Raw genomic sequence first — 19,668 nt, 5'->3', positions numbered from 1 at the left:
GGGGGGGGGTCAGGGACGAACTCGCGTGCGCAGTGAGAGCCCGCCAAGCACCTGGAGGAGGAGGGGGCGAGGCAGAGAGGCGTGAGGTTGAAAAGCGCGTGCGCAAAAGCGCGACAGTGCGGGAAGTGGGAGGGAATCAGAGGAAGCTCGCGGAGGCGGGACTAGAGCAGATCTCGCGAGATCTCCTGCGGCCATATATACGTGCGGCGAGCCCGCGTCCTTTCCTTGGCGTGATTCCGTCCTGCGTGTTTGTTCTGTGGAACAGCAGGCAGTTCTTTTCCGTCCGGCTTCTCCCACACCGGAGTGCGCGCCTCCACCTCATGGAAGACTCGATGGACATGGACATGAGCCCTCTCAGGCCTCAGAACTACCTTTTCGGTAACTGACTGGAGGGGGAAGCTTGCGCAGGGCCTGGTGGTGGTGGTGGGGGGTGCGGGAGTCCAGCCGCGGCCTGGCATGTGGGGAGCGCGACGTGGGTGGAGGCCGGAGGATGGGGCGGAATCTCCCTGGCCGCGGAAGCCGTGTAGAAGAAGCCGCCACCTGAAGGCTGGGAGATTCGCCATAACATGGGGCGGGAGCGGCCCAGCCTCGAGCCTCGGGCGTTAGAGTAGCGGTCGGCCGAGGGTGCGACCTTGCTTGTGGTGCGCTCTTAGGATATACGTACATCCACCTCCCGTGCGAGGAAGGCCGCACAGTCCGCTTTCGGGCGGCTGGTTTTTTTTTAACCAGTGTTGAGCCACAGGAGGCGGCACGGGAGAATGGGGCCTGTGCAGCGAGCCGAGGCCTACCTCGCCCTGTTGGGAGGGAACGTGTGCGGTTCGCTGAGCTTTCCAGGGGCCCGTGTCTCCCGTATAATGTGGTGTCTGAGGGGTTCGGCCAGGAACGGGGACTGGTCGGAGCAGGCCCAGAGGGGGCCCGCAACCTCTAGGAGCACGTGGTTGCCACGTGGTTGGGGGTTAGGGAGGGGGTGTGGGCTCTACATCCGGGCTCTCCGACTCTTGCCAACCCTCAGCTTTGGGGTCTTGTGGCTTAGTTAAGAGCCCTGGGTGGGAATTGCTTATTTCAGTAGCCGGTGGCATCAGGGTTTGGAAGGTCTTTGTTCAGATTTATCAGTATCCACAGTGAGGGAGCCCCTTTTCTTTCTCTGGTAGGCGGAGTAAGCCCCACGTTGCAGATGACTGTACTGATGGTCCATGTGATTTAATGTTAGGGGTACCCCTAAATCTACTTGTCTCTATCTAGAGCTAGTTTTTTTGTTGGGGTGGGGAAGAGGAAGGCTCTGTTGCGGATTCCACCTCCTGCCCCACACTCAGTATGTGTTTTAAAGAGTGTCAGTTTGGTTTTCAATATCTCAAATTTTAGTTTATTAACAATCCTGAAATCTGTTAAATGAGCAGTGGACTTGGCCAATATCTGTTAGGTGTTTAATGAATCACCTTACGTAGTCATTCTTAGAATTCTACGGGAGTTTAGCAATTTCCCCTATACTACTTGAAAAGTGTTTTTACATATGTTAAACGTGAAGGCATTAAGCCTAGCCATTCTGGCTAGTTAACACATTAAGCTGTCTTCTGGTGATCTGTGAGGAATCTCGTTTGCAAACTTCTCTTCAGAACTTAATTGGGTAAATTGGTTTTTTTTAAATAGTAGGAAGTGTATATTGGGTTTAGTCTCAGCCACTAGTTTCAGTTGCAGGTTTTTTGGGGGGGGGGTGAGACAGGGTTTCTCTGTAGCCCTGTGCCATGGAACTCACTCTGTAGAGCAGGCTGTCCTGTAGCTCAGAAATCCGCCTGCCTCTGCTTCCCAAGTGCTGGGATTAAAGGCGTGCGCCACCATCGCGCGGGTCAGTTGGAGTTTTAAGTCTACTGTGAAAACTGGCAATGAACTTTTTTTGGTTTCATTTGAGTTGATTTGTTGTATACCTCCTTGCTAGGTTTGCTTTCTTTTTTGTCTTACAGGTTGTGAACTAAAGGCTGACAAAGACTATCACTTTAAAGTGGATAATGATGAAAATGAACACCAGTTATCATTGAGAACGGTATGTAACCTTGGGAACTAGTATTTAAAAAAATTTCAGCCATATGGTTCTTGCTGATGAACAGGAGTTTAATCCCTGAGAAGATAGGGAATCATTGTCACTTGTAATTTTGTATTGCTTGGTCACTCAGTGGTGCCTTGTGAAGCTTTGCAGAACAGTGGTTTTTTTGTTTTTAAATCTGCCAGGTTTATTAAGCTGTATTTTGTGGGAACAGTTTGCTTCTATGGATTTCTAATTCTAATGAGATAGATGGTTAATTTTCCATCAGTGAAAGGTTCCTTTGTGAAACTTTATTTATCTTTTTTATTCACAGGTCAGTCTAGGGGCAGGAGCAAAAGATGAATTACACATCGTAGAGGCAGAAGCAATGAACTATGAAGGCAGTCCAATTAAAGTAACACTGGCAACTTTGAAAATGTCTGTACAACCAACAGTAAGTACATTTGTAAATTTTGGATTTCATGTTGGTGCAGGTCTCTTAAGACAGTGTCACTTAGGTTACACAAAGATGTCTCGGCAAAGACGCATCTTCTGTTACCAACATTATTCCTGTTGCTGCTTTAAATAGGTTTGTTTGTATAATTTGCTGCTGTAAAACTTCACAATTGCTTTTTTAGGTTTCGCTTGGGGGCTTCGAAATTACGCCACCTGTGGTCTTAAGGTTGAAGTGTGGTTCGGGGCCTGTGCACATTAGTGGACAGCACCTAGTAGGTAGGTTTTTTTTCCTTTTTAGTCTGTTGTATTTGTGGTTTATTTTCAATATAGACTAGCTTTTTCATTTTTAAACATGTGTGTTGGCACATGTACCATGGCATGCTTGTCCAAGTCAGACGACAATTTACCTAGCATCTTTTCTTGCTATCCCATGGGTCCTGGGGATCAAGCACAGAGCATCAGGTTGAGCTATTCAGGACCCTGTGATCAGTGAGGTGATCTTTCTAGATAGATCTCCATGTTGGGCTTTGTAAAGCATGTCTTCTACTTGTGTATCAGAGAGGTCTGATCGCTGTTATTAAAGTGCAGTGAAATTTTTCTGATCTTTCAAAAATACCACGTGTTATCTACTCTTGTCAAGAGTTAGTATGATTAATTTTCAGCTGTAGAGGAAGATGCAGAGTCAGAAGATGAAGATGAGGAGGATGTAAAACTCTTGGGCATGTCTGGAAAGCGCTCTGCTCCTGGAGGTGGTAACAAGGTTCCACAGGTAAATAAAAGATACATTATTTTTTTAAATTAATCACTTTCTGGCTTTCAGTTTGGTTAATCACCAGGAATTTGTGTTGCTCATCAATACACACTTTTCTTTCAGAAAAAAGTAAAACTTGATGAAGATGAGGAGGACGATGATGAAGATGATGAGGACGATGAAGAGTAAGTATGATCTCAGAAACTTGATGTACTCAGGAGGATTGACTTGCCAATGAGCTCTGTAAAAGTAAACAAATCTGTAGTTGATGTTTAAAGGGTTTTGGCCTATGACTCCTTACTGACAAGCTATTCTAAATGGGATGTTGAATTTTTTTTCTTGAGTTAACGGTTAGAAATTAGATTTCATGTTCAATATAAGTAAACAGCTAGATTGGGGAAGTATGGAATTCCTCATTCTAATTTTACATGACAATTTACATTGAGATAGCCTATATAGAAGTTCTGAAATTGGTCAAGTATATTAAGCATATTCTGAACTAAGATAACTGTTCAGAGAAACATGGAAATTCTTAGCAATAGTCATGAAGTATACAAGTTTAGTAGTTTCCTTCCATGGTTGTGATGATGTGATAATGGTTCATGAGAGAGAAGTAATACCTGAAGGTTAAGTTGGAGAGTTCAGTCATACTGCGAGAAGTTTTGGAACAAAAATGTTTCCAGAATGCAAAGAGGCAGTAAACACATTAATATGTGCTTTGTATATACAAGTTCTGCCTAGATGCAAATATTGGTTCAGATATTAAAATTGTTTCTGGTTTCAAGATTGATTTTCTTTGAATAATTTTTTTTTTTTGGGTTTTTCGAGACGGTTTCTCTGTGTAGCCCTGGCTGTCCTGGAGCTCACTCTGTAGACCAGGCTGCCCTGGTCTCAGAAATCCGCCTGCCTCTGCCTCCCAAGTGCGGGGATTAAAGGCGCGCACCACCACCGCCCGGTTCTTTGAATATATCATTGTATGGTTTAACAATAAGTTTGGGGAGTAGCAAAAACCCACAAGCAGATATGAGTGGATTATATTACAAATAATGGCACTTTATGCAAAGATTTTTTTTTGACTATTTTGCCATTTAAGGAGATTCTAGGAGATTGCCTAGTGGGATACTGTCAGAAACCAGCTAATGAGTGCTGCTGTACTTATATATGAAAGGACAGATATGTGATTCCATAAGATGGTATTGCCTAGTGATAGGGCTTTTTTTATTCTTAAGGATGAAATATTTGGAGTAGTTTTTAGGTGCTGTATGACTATTACATGGTTTAGAATAGAAGAAAAGAGAAGTTTTATTGAAATTGGCGTTGTTTCTGGTACAGAGAAAGTATCTCGATGGATTGGGTTGTAAGATAAGGCCAGTCTTAATAGTGTTAAACTACCAAAGCCACTGGATTTACATGTAGCTGTGATGTGATATCCTAACAAGACAGAATCCCACTACTGAAAGTTCATACTTTGACTTCTTAACACTAGTGTGGAAAATATTGTCACTGTTGGTGGTAGTTTGCTTCAGTGGCCATTCTGAATGTGACTCCCTTCTAAAAATCACAATATGCCTGAACATTTTGTACTTAAAGCAAGTGCCATGTGGCTTTATATCATAATCTCAGATCTAGATTGAAAGTGAGAAGCACTTTTTTTGAGATACATGTTAACACTCAAGTAGTTGGAGGTGGATTGTTAATTGCAATCTGGCAGCTTAATTCTAATGGCAGATATAACTTTAGGAAGAGCCAATAAAATAAGCCTTGCCAAACACTGCACATACACATTGGAATGAAGTATAAGCAGAAGAGTCCCAAGGAGAAACAGTCAGACACAAGTAGAGTCAGAACAGAGTTTTTGCTGTTTTTAAAAACAAAAATTCTGTATTGTATTTTGCAACATTTCATCAGCCCCATTTGTGTCTGGCTTTGCCAATTTTTGACAAGACTGATCCCTAATGCTTAGTTTTTAAGGGCTGAAAATCATGTGCATATGCTATTGCTGTGGGCATATTTGTTACCACTATACATCTTGAATAATGTGAAATAGTGAATAGTTATGTTTGGTTTATATTCCCTTAGGTGACTAAAATAATCTTACATGTTTTGACCATATTTGTATGTTTCTGGGAAATGGTCTGTTTAGGATATTTGCATAAGTAATTAGATAAAACCTTGGCTTACAGGGATATCATGTAAAAGTTAATTCCCATCCTGCAGAGGATTTCTTTAGCCCTGGCTGTCCAGTCACTCAAAGTGACACTAAAAGCTAAAAGTTATTAAAAAGTCTAGTTTCTTTAGGACTTGGTACAAAGCTGATTTGGTTAAAATGTTACTTATTGACATTGCAAAATTAGTCAAATGTATTTCATAATCCTTTGAAAGAATATTTTCAAGTATTAGTAAAATACTTGTTTATTAAATAATGATCCAATCAAATACAGGTGCAATTTCACTTAACATTTTGCTGTGTGAAAGAATGTGCTGTATGGATGAATATGGTTTAATTTAGTTCTTTATAAAATTGACCAAAAATTTAAGTTCTAAGTGTCTTGGCGTATTTCATTTATAGTGATGATGATGATGATTTTGATGAAGAAGAAACTGAGGAAAAGGTTCCAGTGAAGAAAGTGAGTACATAAGATACTATGAGGTTGTCAAAGGTAGCTAGTAAAGGATGGGACTTTCTTAGTGCTAGCAGTAAAAGCTGGCTTAGTTGATTTCTTAAAGTTGGTTCTAAGCTAGACAGGAAAATTTGAGAATGTTATCTTTTTTATATATGAACTGCAATTTGTTAGTTACTTTGTTTTTTAATCTGAGTTGATCTCTACTCTGGAGAGGGCATACAGAATAAGACCATTTTCTAATTGCAGTCTGTACGAGATACCCCTGCCAAAAATGCACAAAAATCAAACCAAAATGGAAAAGACTTAAAACCATCAACACCAAGATCAAAGGTAAGTACCCAAGTAACATACTAAAGTAGTAAATTCTGTGTCTGCTTAAAACTTGGTGTTTGTGGCACTTAACCCTGCCTACATAAGATTGTAGTGCACATTAAAATAGCCTAATACGTAAATTTGTGAAGTGTCATGTTCTGTGGTGGACTCCAATCTGTAGTTTGACTTTATTTTGTAGACCTGTTGAATTGAGCTGTGTTTATAGCTTTCACAATAAACTTGTGTTTATTTGAGGTCAAGGCAACCCAAGAGTTGATTGTCAGGATTGACTTTACCTTAACTTTGAAGCATCACTACCTTTTTTTAAAAAAAGATTTATATATATGAGCACACTGTCTTCAGACACAACCAGAAGGAGGGCATCAGATCCCATCATAGCTGGTTGTGAGCCACCATGCTGGGAATTGAACTCTGACCTCTGGAAGAGCAGTCAGTCCTCTTAACCACTGAGCCATCTCTACAGCCCTACTTTGATTTTTTTTTAAAGGATGGCTTGTTTCTGAGAGTCGTCAGCTCTAGCTCTTGACAAGCTTTTTTAGCTAGGAACAATACTGCATTGCATCAATTTATATTAGCAACTTCTCCATGCTTTGTCTATAAAAGGGATTGTAAGGATAATGAGGATTCTTGGTAATTACTACGTGTTAAAAACTGTACTAATAATCTTCTGAAAACTTTTCCAGGGTCAAGAGTCCTTCAAAAAACAGGAAAAAACTCCTAAAACACCAAAAGGACCTAGTTCTGTAGAAGACATTAAGGCAAAAATGCAAGCAAGTATAGAAAAAGTGAGTAAAATTAACCTTTAAATAGATTGGCCTTTCTCCCACTTTGGAATTTGGTTAAAAAGTAGATTATAAAAAAATCATAATTTTGTGCATTCATAAGTTACTCTAATAAAATGTACAAGGGTGCACTCTAATCTTTCAACATTTCATTTCCTGGGGTTATGCTGTAGATATGCAGCAGAGGGCATTTGGTTTTCAGTAAAATTAAAAAAAACAGCTGGAAAAGACCCAAGTATTTGGTTGCCTGAGATTATAGCTAAGAAAAAAGGATCATCTTTAAGTATTTCACAAGTTTGAGTTCTGTGTCCCTTGTACCAAAGCACCCTCAGTCTGTGACCTGAAATTTGTGTGGCTAATATAATAGACTTTCATCTAGTCTGAAATAGAATTTATCTTTCTTGGCCATTTGGCTGGGAGTAATTTATATAAACCTGGGCTTGTGTAGAAAAAATGGAATAATACAAATGATTTTTAGAGAGTTAAAGATTCTCTCCATTATGATTCCAACATGTAAGTTACTGATACTAGATGTGGAGTAAGGAAATTGCCCATTCTTCCATGCTTTTCCTGTCTTGTAGGCCTCCATGGCTTCAGATTTTCTTCCTTTTGTGTAGCCATGAATGGATTGGAATTTAGCACTTGGCCAGCACATATTTCTTATTTAAACTGTAAACTTAGGTTTCCTGGTGTCACTGATTTATTTTTTTTTATCCCTTGCATACACTGCTAAAATGATGCCCCTCCCCCCTATTTTAATGTGGTCCTATCTCCTTGGTTTAATTGCAGGCGCATTGAACATTCCTGGGCACTACTGGTAAATTAAGCCCAAAGATGGGGAAAGAGGAAAAGGAGAAACAAATATAGTACCATCAACAATCCCGACTGAAGTCTTCTATTTTAATCTCAATCCCCTTTCCTGATTGGCCATCCATTCCCCCCTTGCAGGCTGGAAGCAATCTCGTTTTCCTAAAGCATTTTTCTTTCACTCTTGTGATGCAGAAAACTTTACTGCTTTTCTACCACTTGTGCATATGCCTCATTTCTTTGACCTTGTTTTAACCTTTGTATCCTTAGCTGCTCTCAATAAATTTTTGAATGAACCAATAAGGATGTATGTGACAGTATTTTCAAATTATTGTAGTTGAATTATTTTCTAGTGATGGAGGCAATTGAGTACCTTAATACTCAAAATGATTCTGGAATTTGGAAGCTTTAGTCTTGATAAGTGCATAAAAGCAAAGAAGTGAAGCTCAAAAAGAAGCTAAAGTGGATTTTATATGAAATAAGGGATAATTCAATGTAGTGACACTTTATGCTGATAAGTTAACATTTGCAGTATCTAGTTTGTAAGAATTTTGGTGGGAAAACTTTCTAGATATTGCTGGTATTGTGGTTCACTGCCTACATTCATAATTGGAAACATGCCAGATCGATGCTACAGTGTGTAAAGGTAGCTACTTTTAAATCCCTTCAATTGCATGTTTTCCTAGGCTATTGGAAATGGGATTTAATTTGGTTTTTGGTGATACATGCTAACACTAACTTGCATAATAGGCATCCAAGTTCCTGTATTTGCATTTGGGTACAACCATCTGTAGTTTAAGTTGGCTGTTTGGATGGAATTGGACATGAAGCAGTGAAAAACCATTGTCTTGAGGTTTGGGCCTTGGGTTTTTTTAATCAAATGAGAATGTTGAAGGGATGTAGTAATATGTAATGACATGTAAAACTTTGGGAGTTTTCTAAAGGTGTCTCAATTTCTATGCTTGTCCTTAATAGTGCTCTTTTCCTCAATAGGGTGGTTCTCTTCCCAAAGTGGAAGCCAAGTTCATTAATTATGTGAAGAATTGTTTCCGGATGACTGACCAGGAGGTAACTGAATTTTCTGTGGACATGACCAAATCTAAAATTTTCATTGTGATTTATTATGACTTAGTTTCTTAAGTTCTTGGCTCCTTGTGAAAGGTTCCTAACCACAGACTACTTAAATACGTGGAAAGAATTTAATTGGCAGACTGAGCAAATATTTTTTTTAGTGCACATTTTTCCCAGGTTTTAAATAGTTGGTAAATTATCTTTTGGTTACTGAACTTAATTTTACTTTTGCTAGTGTGTTGGCTAAGGAAATAGGCTGTGGTTTTTAGTTGCTCCATTTGGCTGTTTTACACAGTCTGATACTTGGTCTCTTGGGAGTGGCAGTATCTATCTTCTCCAGATAGTAAAGGAGGGTAGAATTGGTAGAATCAAACTGGGTGAGTTAAAGCCTCATCCAGTTTATGTGATATTAATATTATGTTTACTATTGTATTAGGAGTTATCACTTGGGCCATGCAAGGGCATAGCGCTACCAGTGATCTCTTCCCCAGTGGTGTCAATTAAATTCCTATTACAGTTGTAAATAGGAAATGTAAAAGTTAAGTGGGTTATGTTAGACCTGATTTAATGAATATCATCAGTATTAGCTATATAGGTGTCTGTATTCAAACTCTTCATTAAAAATTAAAAGGAGCAAATAGCAGTATTTAGAGTATTAACGATACAGTATTGCCTGTTTAAATTAGTTCCCAGGTTTCTAGTCAAGAAGTGGTTAGGATTGAGGCAAAATGTCAGCAGTTGAAGGTAGTGATGTCATCAGTCAGTCCTTTATATGTTGGTTGATAGTTAGCTACAGATTGACCTAAATTTCTCATGCATGGTAACTTTGTATAATGAAAAATAGTGAGCTGAAGAAATTTTAATTCAATAAAGATAACATTTCTTTACTATTTTTCCCCTCCTTTACAGGCTATTCAAGATCTCTGGCAGTGGAGGAAGTCTCTTTAAGAAAATGGTTTAAACAGTTTGAAATATTCCGTCTTACTTCATTTCTGTAATAGTTGATATCTGGCTGTCCTTTTTATAATGCAAAGTGAGAACTTTCCCTACTGTGTTTGATAAATGTTGTCCAGGTTCAATTGCCAAGAATGTGTTGTCTAAAATGCCTGTTTAGTTTTCAAGGATGGAACTCCACCCTTTACTTGGTTTTAAGTATGTATGGAATGTTATGATAGAACATAGTAATAGTGGTGGTCAGATGTGGAAATGGTAGGGAGACAAATATACATGTGAAATAAACTCAGTATTTTAATAAAGTAGCACTGTTTCTATTTGCTTTTTTAACTCTTTCATACTTAGAAGTTGTCCTCATCCCAGTTGAGTATTCCTACCTTCCCCTCCAGCTATTTGAGTAGTCACTGCTCATATATTCCCATTAGAGACTAACACTTAAAACACCTAAGTTGGATATAACCATTAGGATTCATTCATCTTGTCTTGCTGTGGTATATTAACATAGTATTGTAACAATGCATGGGAGAATACATACTTCAAAACAAAAGTCAGTATCTTCTCAAACATTAACTTTGGACATTTTTCTTGAATTCTTTTTTTAAAATCTGGTTTGAAATTGAGGTTCTGAAGTTGTCCAGGTCATGGGGTAGGTTAAAAAGTATGGTACAGTTTGTCTATTCCCACTCATGTTTGGTGTAACATTCTAGTCAAAGGCTGCATTGCTCCTCATCCTCTTTATTGAGAAAATTCTATACATAGAGATGTATAAAACTATTTGGTAAATAATAGACTAAAATCTGCATATTAAGTGGAAATGTGTTTTGCATAGATTGCTTGGCTAAATACTTTTGTGAACACAATTTCACAAATACAAATAGTAAATCTTGGAGGCATTTCAGAAGCTTGTAATGGTCCTAATGCCAAACCAGAGTTAACCAGGAATTAAGGAATTAAGCCATTAAGCTGTAGGAGCAGAGCTTTGTTGTGTAGGTAGACTTTTAGTGCAGACCTACTAGTCTGGTTGGTTTTTATGTGAGGATAGCTGCATGAAAATGTAAATGTTGATGTGCTTTGGTGGTAGCATCGTAAGTAAGTGGTAGGTTTCATACAGAGTATGGTAGGCAATTAGTATTAAATATATTAAATATAAATATTAATATAAACAATAAATACAAATATTAAATGTAAATATATTTTCAGAAGAATATTTTCATTTGAATAGTGGCCTCTTAATGGGAGGAGAAAGGGCTAATAGAAGATTCTAACTTGAAGCTGCTTTTGTCTAAAGTTAAACTAGGTAGAGGGAACACCATGAGAGGCTGGTTGTCCTTTTCTGTACAAGGTAGTTCTACCTTCTTGTGAAAAATGTTTACATGTGAGGCAGAAGTATATGAAACTATTATGAAAAGGCAAAGAAAATTCATAACTCAGCTTGTTAAGCATGATTTCCTAGCTGGATGACTGATCTGTAACTTCTGTTTGTGCAAATTACCTGTGCAAGAACTACAGAGCTCAGATAATGTAGTTTTTGCTGGAGCACAGTAAGAGATACTAAAATTAAAATCATTTAAAATGAACAAGATAGCTTACAGTGTTACCAAAACATGCTAGTACCTTGATTTGACTTAACGGAATTACTAATAAGCATTTTTTAGGTTATGGGACTTAAAGTGGGGTTTGGATTCTGGAAATAGCATTAAAATTGCAGGCTATCACCCAGTGTTTTTTATGGAGGCCTTAGAAACTTCAAGATTGCTGTTTCCATTAGAAGTACCTGATTTTTGAGTGAGAAGGTTTTTTTTTTTGGTTTTTTTTTTTTCCAGACAGGATTTCTCCATGTAATAGCCCTGACCTGGACTTGTAGACCAGGCTAGCCTGGAATTCACAGATCCTCCTTCCTCTGCCTCCCCAGTGCTGAGAATAAAGGTGCTTGCCAACCACTCAACCACTCCTGGCAGAGTACCTGGTTTTAGTTGTCAAGCATGGGATATGATGTCCAATTGTAGCAGCAAATGAGTCAAAACAGCATTCCATTGGAAGGGAAAGTCTTGTCCTAGGAATCAGTGTTAGAGGTGGGGAGATTACCTAAGAGGTGATATTTGTACTTAGGTGGGTTTGTCAAAATTGAATGATGTATTAAAATGAATGTAAACCTTTAGGAAAGACCGTTGGCTACCTGGTTCCTTACAAAGGCCTGCCTACTCACAAGGTACTTCTGTCCCTGGTAATGCCTGTCACCCAAAACAAAAACTTTCTCACTCATACATGAATTATCCTACCTTTGGTCTTAGCTACATGTTGCCAAGTTCTTTGGACTACCTGCAGTTTGTTTTTTATTCAGAACACTGGTTAAAAGTCTAGCTTCACAGTTGCTCGTGGTTTTGATTGTGTGTGTGTGTGCACGCGCGCACCTGGTCTTACATATGAGTGTTACAGTCTACATGTGGAAGTCAGAAGACAACTTGGGTAGATTATTTCCTGCCATTACATGGGCTTCAGTAAATCCTATGAATTCATGTTACTGCTATTCTCCCCCACCCATACCATTTTTTAAAAACTGGACTTGTCTCAAGGTTGTGTGTGTGTGTGTGTGTGTGTGTATGTGTGTGTGTGTGTACTGGGCTTCAGGGTGTAATTGATGAGTGATCTAAGTGGCTGAAGTCAACATGACTTGATGCTTCAACTGTAAGGAATACTTCCTAGTTGACAGCTAAAGTCTTTGGTTGTCTTTTTTCATGTGTCGCATCTCATTTTTTACTCAGCAAATCTTTTGAGTTGTTAGCTATATTTTGTAGACAAGGAAGAACATTGAAGTCTACGAATTGTTTTCTAACTATGCCACATGTGTGCAGGTACTCAAGCACTGAACTGCTGAGTGAGCTCTATGAGCACCCATCCCTTTTGTTCATGGTCCAATTTAGCACTCAGATGGACTCCTAGTTGGCTGAACCCAAACATAAGCCTGAATTGATCCTGCAGCTTCTACTTCTGGAATGGCAGGGGTTACGTTACAGATCTGTATACTTTTATCCTTTTTTTTTTTTTTTTTTTAGTGGGTTTTGGGAATTGAACTGTGGGTCTCCACCAAGCTACATCCCCAGCACCAGAACTTTTGATTCTTGAATTTATGTTCTCAGAACACCACTGGATTTTTGGGACTTAGGACTGTCTTGTGTGATGATTGAGGTCATCAAACCATTGTAGGTGGGACAATAGTTACCCATTGCATTCAAAAGTAATGAAAAACAGTAATAAAAATGCAGATAGGAAAAAACAGTTCTTAGCCAGAAGATACATGAAACATGTCAGCAGATAAATACATGTGGCAGTCTGTAAAGTAAGGCCAAATGCTTATTGGTTCATCCCTATTTGCGGTTTGTCATTTCATTCTGTACTGGTTGGTTCATTCCAGAATTGAGGAAGTTACGATTAACTTTGCAAGACGAGTTCAGGCAGCCCAGACAATCGACATAAAATCAACTTAGCCTCATGTAAGAACTTTTCTCAAAACACTCGATTTTGCAAAGGTTTTTAGGATTTGTTCTTAATACTGTCCCTTAAGCCTCAACGTTGAAAAAGAACTGAAAGAAGCTTACAAGAAGGTCCGGTACTTGGAACAAATCCTACGATATTTCTATAACTTCAGGAATAACACTACTGAGCAGCGCCTTCTTCACTGTATGCTCCGGCGAAAGGGGAATAGCAACCACAGCTACGGACACAGGCTTTTAAACAAACTAATCCGAATTCCTGACTTTTGCATTTTGAGCTCCTTCTCTAGTTTCTTGCCCACTGTGACCTGTTTGTTTTAGCATCAGTCCAAAGCAGAACTTGGCTGATCCAGGCTCTAGACAGAATGAGGCAGGCCTCTGACAACAATATCTACATTTTGGGGTTAATGGAAGGACAAAAAAAGTTCAGGGTTGGTGATCAAGGGCAGGAAAACAAGCTGCTTAGTGTGCGAACTGAAGAGGGCCTGGAGTGAGCGCTGACCAGAGTCCTGGCTACTCCCAGGCATGTAGCCAGCCAGGGCCGAGGTTAGAGCGACACTTTTGAGCCGCTAGGTGGTAGCCGTGTGCTTCCGAAACCCGGGTCATCTACTAGAGAACGCAGCTGGAATCCCCAGAACCGACCTTAGAGTCCCGGAGCGGGGGAAAGGACGCCCCTGAGACTTTCCCATCTCCTAAGGCAGAAACGAGAAGAACAGAAGAAGGCTTTACTTAGCGTAGTCATCCCACGGTGGTGGTTATGGTTGGTGGTGGTGGTAGTCGTGGTGGTGGTGGTTGGTGTGGGGTGGTGGTGGTGGGTGTGTCTGGGAAAAGCCACTATCTTGCGTGGCAAGAGTAAACACGACTCCTTTCAGTTGAGTCACCCCACCGGGCGGGCCTCGTCTGTCCTCCCCTTGCTTCCGAACACTAGTGGATGTGAATACAAACAGCAAACGTAAGGGAGGAAGGACCCTTTGCGCCTAATTGCGTTCTTTGGGAACCCCGCCTGTTCCATTCGGCTGATATTAGCTTTGTGGCGCAGAGCTCCGACGGCTTCCAGCGCTCACCAGCTCCAGCTTCGTGGGTTCTGCCCTGCTGAACGCTGGTCCCATCGCCAACAGTATTGAGTGCCTCCCCTCCAACCCTGAGCCGCCAGAAGGAGGAGGCAGTGGAGAGGCCGCGGCAGGCAGGCGAGCAGGCAGGGCCGGCTTTGATGTGGGCGCGGCGCACCCAGCCGCGCTGAGCGCCCGTCCGGCCGCGCCCCGAGGGGGGAGCCCCCGGGCCCCGCATCCTCATTGTGCCGGCGCGGGCCCGGGCCCGCCCCTGGCCCCCCGCCCCCTCGCCGCCCGCGCGTAGAAAACGCCCCGGCCGCCGCCAGCGGTGGGAGGCGGCGATGCGCACGGCCGGAGAGACACGGAGGAGGAGACATGAGCCGGCGGGCGCCCAGACGGAGCGGCCGTGACGCGTTCGCACTGCAGATGCGCGCCCCAGCCTCGGAGCGCTGACCCCGGCCCCGCCAGCCTCGCGCCCGGGTCGCGGCGCCTCAGCCGCAGCCCCCGCCGTGCATGCTGCCCCTGGACTGAACCGGCAGCCCGCAGCCCGCGAACGCCCAGACGGCCCTCCCGTTCGCCCGCTTCAGTCCAGCTTCTCCGCACCGGCCGGGCGCCTCCCGCACCGCGGTCGCCCCACAGCCCCCGCGCCGGCTCGGAGGGCGCAGCGCTCGGGAGGAGCCGCGCGGGGCGCTGATGCCGCAGGGCGCGCCGCGGAGCGCCCCGGAGCAGCAGAGTCTGCAGAAGCAGCCGGCGAGGAGGGAGCAGCAGCGGCGGCGGCGGCGGCGGCGGCGGCGGAGGCGCCCAGTCCCGGCCGCGCGGAGCGGACATGTGCAGGCTGGGCTAGGAGCCGCCGCCTCCCCCCCCGCCCCGCGATGTATTCAGCGCCCTCCGCCTGCACTTGCCTGTAAGCACCCGCCCGGGTCTGGCCACCCTGCCTGGATGCCTGTCCCTGTGCGTGTGTGGCTCTGTCTGTCTGCCCGCCCGACTTTCTGCCTGCGTGTCTGTCGGTCCATCTGCGCTCCCTCCTCGGATCCCACTGACCTCCTCTCCCTCTTTCTCCCGCAGGTGTTTACACTTTCTACTGCTGTGCTTCCAGGTTCAGGTACGTGGGTTCCTGAGAGTCGTGTCGTGTCCCTCTCTCCCCCAACCCCCCGCCAACCCCAGCGCGCTCTTCTTCGAGGTGCAGGCCGACCCCCCTTCCCGGGACCGCGCCCCCTCTCGGTGCCCCACCCCTCCTGGGCAACAAGCCCAGTGCACCTGTTCCCAGGGCGCCGAAGGGCGGCTTCGCGCGCGTCCTGCGCTGGCGGTGTCAGGCCAAGGGCTAGGAGCTACTGCTTGAGCCAGTGCAGACTGTCGCGGCCTCGGTCGGCCTCGGTAGGGAGATCTCCCAGAGCCGGAGGGCTCAGCCCGAGTGATGTGTGGGACTCCAGCCCCCGACCACAGCTGGCGAGGTAGGGACCTAGAGGTTTTTATGCCAACTGTCCCTTTACAGCCTGCATGTCCCTGCAGACAAAAAGGTTGTTTTCAGCTGAGTGGATTTTGAGTCCAGAGAGAGAGCTTTAGTTGTAAATTACTCTGTGGGTGGGAGGGGAGGAGATTGAGGGAGAGAGAGAGAGAGAGAGAGAGAGAGAGAGGGAGAGAGAGACTGTTCCCCATCCTGCTGCGCTCTGCTCCACATGTCCTTGCCCAAGGTGGTGCAGCCCAGGGCTTGTTCCCTGCTTGGTCCCCGTTCGCTCTCTGTGAATCAGAAAAGGGCTTGGCGCTCAGCCTGGAAAGCACTTGCTAAAATCTGATCTGTTACTTCAGCAGCTTTCAGACTCGGGAAGGTCTTGGCACACAGACAGTTGGAATGCTCTGGCTTCCAAAGCCGTGGAAATGAAGGAAAAGGCGGAGGGGGGGGGTAGGGAGTCGACTTCAGCCCCGATTAGAACCAGACCAGGCCTGCCTCAGCATGGTGTGTGTGGGGCGCGGGCCGCGGAGTGGTGGCGGTGGCAATGGGAATAGGAAACACCAGCTGCCCAATACCTCCACCTACCTACAGCTACAAGGGAGGGAACTCAGAATAAACTGGACATAGGCCAAAAGAGGATTATCTGTCCCCTCCCCCTCTCCGTGAAAGGCAGGTGTCCTTGCAGGGCTAATGGGAAGGTGCTTGGTTGTAGCCTTCTGGGTTCTGGAGATGCCTGGAGACAGCCCCGTGCACCAGCTAGAGGTGGTTCTCCCAGTTTTCTGTTCCAAGGATGCTTGTATGTGTGGCTGCGGTTCCTAGTTTGATCTTGACTGTTCCTTGGGACAGACATGAAACTCAGGGCAACCAGTTGAGACTCTGGGCTGGAAGGATAGATAGATGGACAGACTGATGGCTCTTTCCTTCTATTGGCCAGGCTGGGGTCCCCAGCGACTTCTTGAATCAATACAACTGGAGTCAGTAACTTAACGCTGGCTGTTTGCCAAAGCAGATGTGACCCTATGTGGTGAGGGGGTGGGGGACAGGGTGGGGGAAATGGTCGATGTTAGAGAAAAGGCCAGTGCCAGGCATGGGCTGCCTAGTCTTTCTGCAGCTGAGTTCCCAAGCAGAGGGCAGGTTCCAGGGTCACTCCAGGGGGTCTGCTTGTCTGGCTGGGCTGAGCTTGGGCAGGAGCTGAGGAAATGGGTGTGGAGGCAGAAAGGAGCCTTTGGATCTTGCTGCCCAACCCCGCGCATGCTTGCAGTTCTCTGTTCTTCTTTAAGTAGGGCCCGGGAGGGGCTGCCGGGTGGTCTTTGTGTTCTCTGATGGGAGTGTGAGGGAGGGAGTCTGGACTCTGCTTCCCACCTCCACCTCCTGGCCAGAACTAAGCCAACATCTTTGAGAAAGATCTGGGTGGTCTGCTTGGGTTAGGTCAAGAAGCAGAATCCATGCAGGTGAGGGAGCCTTGTCTGTTCCATTTTCCCCCTCCTTTTGCCCCTTTGTCCCCTCCAGCCTCTAGACTTCTGAATTGCATAGGGCTGGTGTTTTTAACCCCTGGTCTGTCTCCTTGGAATCAGCTGGGGGTGCCCTTGAAAGTCACTCAGGAAACAGTATGCAAATTTGGTATGTCTGGAAGAGGATTCATAGCAATCCTTAGACTTTTTTTTTTTTAAACCAAGATTCCTGAAAGGTAAATAACCACCAGGGGGAACACTTAGTAGGCTCATGTTTGCTTTTACAGTTTATAGACCGATGGAGTGGCCTTTAGTGGTAGAGACGAAGACTGCTTCAAAGGCGTGGGTTGCTGGGAGTCTGTGTTCTGAACCCTGCACCGGCAAGTTTGTCTGATGTTGTGGAAGGAGTGTAGTCCCAGGCAGAGTGCACAGGGGCGTCTACAGTTGGAATGCCTCTGGTATAAGTAGAGCAGAAGGCCTTCCTATGTGGAGGAAGGGGCCCAGGGTTTGGCAACAGAACTCTGTCTGGACCCTGGCTCCATTGCACTATGCCCTGACTGGGCTCCTGTTGGTGTTTTTTTTTTTTTTTTTTTTTTTTTTTTTTTTTTTGTTGTTGTTGTTGTTGTTGTTGTTTCCTCATTTGTTGGGTTAGGTCAAGTAGCATCAATAACTTGAAGTGGCCAGAAAAGATGTTGCTGACTGTTCTCCATTCAGGGAAGCATCTTGGCTAATTGAAAAAACAATTTACTTCCATCTTTACTGTCTTAGGGGATTGGTACAGTTTTAGCAATGGAATTTCTGGGTACCTCCCCTCCTCCCAACCCTCAGTTGCCAGGCCCCAAATGGATTTCCCCCACCAAATCAGGTTTCCATGAATACACTCAATGTAGATACTGTCCCCCTCCCACCACCAGTGTGGTGAGCCCCGCCTTCACCCACTGGCCACCCTGGGAAGTGGGAAGCTGGGAATTTAATAAAGCCCCTTCATCCTTTCTCCACACGACTCAGAACACCACAGATAGCTCAAATCAGAAGAATTTTAAAAATTTCCGCGGGGAGCAGGCAGCGTGACCAGTAAATTGCTTTGCTGCACTTGGCTGAGCTCTGACAATGACACCGGGCTGGGCTTTTCACGAAGCTCCGCTGGCACCTGCCTGACATTGTTCCTGCCGCCAGGCTCCACTAGGTCCTTGCCTTCCTCAGACAAGCTAGCATAAGGCCAGCCAATGCTGGGAGAGAGGGGGAGGGCTTCCTCCAGCCTCTTATCCCTCCTGCCAGTTTCTTGTTCTTCCCACAGAGCTACTTCCTGTCCCACCAGGAGGTGTTGAAGTTTGGAGTTCCCTTCATACTCCCGACTGACCACCCACACCTAGCATCCTTACTGAGGCTTAGGCCCTTCCTTTAGACTGGCCAGGTTGGAGAGGCTAGGGGACAGTGTCCTTTGGGACAAGAGGAGGATGGAATGCTGGCCTGTTGGGTGGCATTTCTAATATCTCAAAGCAACATCTTTTATTGGTCCATTCTCCTGAGTCTCCATTCAACATTTAGCCTGCTTCTTGTTGGCCCTGGGAGTGAGACCTAGACAGCCCCCGGCCTCAGCGGAGAACACTGTCAGATGTCCCGGGCATTGTGGCATCCCTTCTACTTCCTGGGAAGAGACTCACCTAGGTGCAAGAGAGGCATCTTCTTAGAATTTAAGGAGTCTCATGTAGGGAAGCTGATCTTATCCCTTCCTGCTTTCTTCAAGGAAGCCAGGTAGGCTGGGGTCGCCTGCTCCACAGAGAGAGAAAGCAGATTCAGAGCTAGCTAGGAAAGGACTCATTCAGAGTCATGGCTACAAGCCAAGAACTGGATTTAAGACCTTGAATTAGTTCTATCTCTTTTAGAAGGAACCCCCCAAGTTTGCTAGCAGGGAAAAGAGTCTCAGGAGACATGCTGGGGGGGGGGGGTTCCTAAAGTCCCATGTAAATTCTCCTGAGAGTAGATGACTCTAGTTGAGGACAGCTCCCTCTCTGCCCCCATCAGGAGGCTCTACTCTCCTGGGAAAGTACTGATCTTCCAGCACCCCAGAGCTAGAGGTGGATGCTGTGTGTAGGGGGTGTTGAGTGTCATAGGAGACTTAATGCTTTCTCCAAGCCTCCTTCCCAGGGCAAAGAGAGGGGAGGGGTGGGGCACCTTGCCAGCATTCCTGCAGCCAGGGAAGGTCACCCACTTGCTTTGAGATAAGGAGGTGGATTCTTTAAATTTCTTGTGGTTGGCACAGCCAGTGTTGGTGGGCTGGGGGCAGTCTGTCAGAGTCACAGGTGTAGCCTCCTCCCTGTGCTGGGACAGCTCTGTGGTTTTGTGAGCCCCCAAAGGGAGGCTGAAGTAGAACGGGGAGGAGTCATCATCTATCCCCAGTAGAACTTTGTCCTGTACCTGGATGCTACACA

At 44.7% G+C, this 19,668-nt stretch overlaps 2 protein-coding genes across 2 annotated transcripts in view; both read left to right on the top strand.

Annotated features, from left to right (window-relative positions):
• Window positions 1-214: 214 nt before the first annotated feature.
• On the top strand, window positions 215-10,100 carry Npm1 (nucleophosmin 1). Its single transcript, XM_028756461.1, has 11 exons — window positions 215-378; window positions 1,959-2,038; window positions 2,352-2,471; window positions 2,656-2,749; window positions 3,136-3,242; window positions 3,348-3,409; window positions 5,794-5,851; window positions 6,095-6,178; window positions 6,865-6,966; window positions 8,764-8,838; window positions 9,751-10,100. Exons 1-11 carry the CDS (start codon window positions 321-323, stop codon window positions 9,787-9,789), a joined length of 879 nt encoding a protein of 292 aa, XP_028612294.1. The 5' UTR covers window positions 215-320; the 3' UTR covers window positions 9,790-10,100.
• A 4,565-nt stretch (window positions 10,101-14,665) lies between these two features.
• The window catches only part of Fgf18 (fibroblast growth factor 18), a 31,109-nt gene continuing 26,106 nt past the window's right edge, over window positions 14,666-19,668 (top strand). The window contains exons 1-2 of the mRNA XM_028756500.1: window positions 14,666-15,239; window positions 15,401-15,437. Coding sequence (XP_028612333.1) covers window positions 15,208-15,239; window positions 15,401-15,437 — 69 coding nt within the window. The 5' untranslated portion in view covers window positions 14,666-15,207. The remainder of the gene's footprint in view (window positions 15,240-15,400; window positions 15,438-19,668) is intronic.

This window comes from Grammomys surdaster, unplaced genomic scaffold (assembly GCF_004785775.1).
Source record: "Grammomys surdaster isolate TR1022 unplaced genomic scaffold, NIH_TR_1.0 126121, whole genome shotgun sequence".
In the NCBI taxonomy this organism is placed as follows: Eukaryota; Metazoa; Chordata; class Mammalia; order Rodentia; family Muridae; genus Grammomys; species Grammomys surdaster.
Note: the sequence above shows the minus strand (reverse complement) of the source record. Positions and strands in the feature narration are given on the sequence as shown.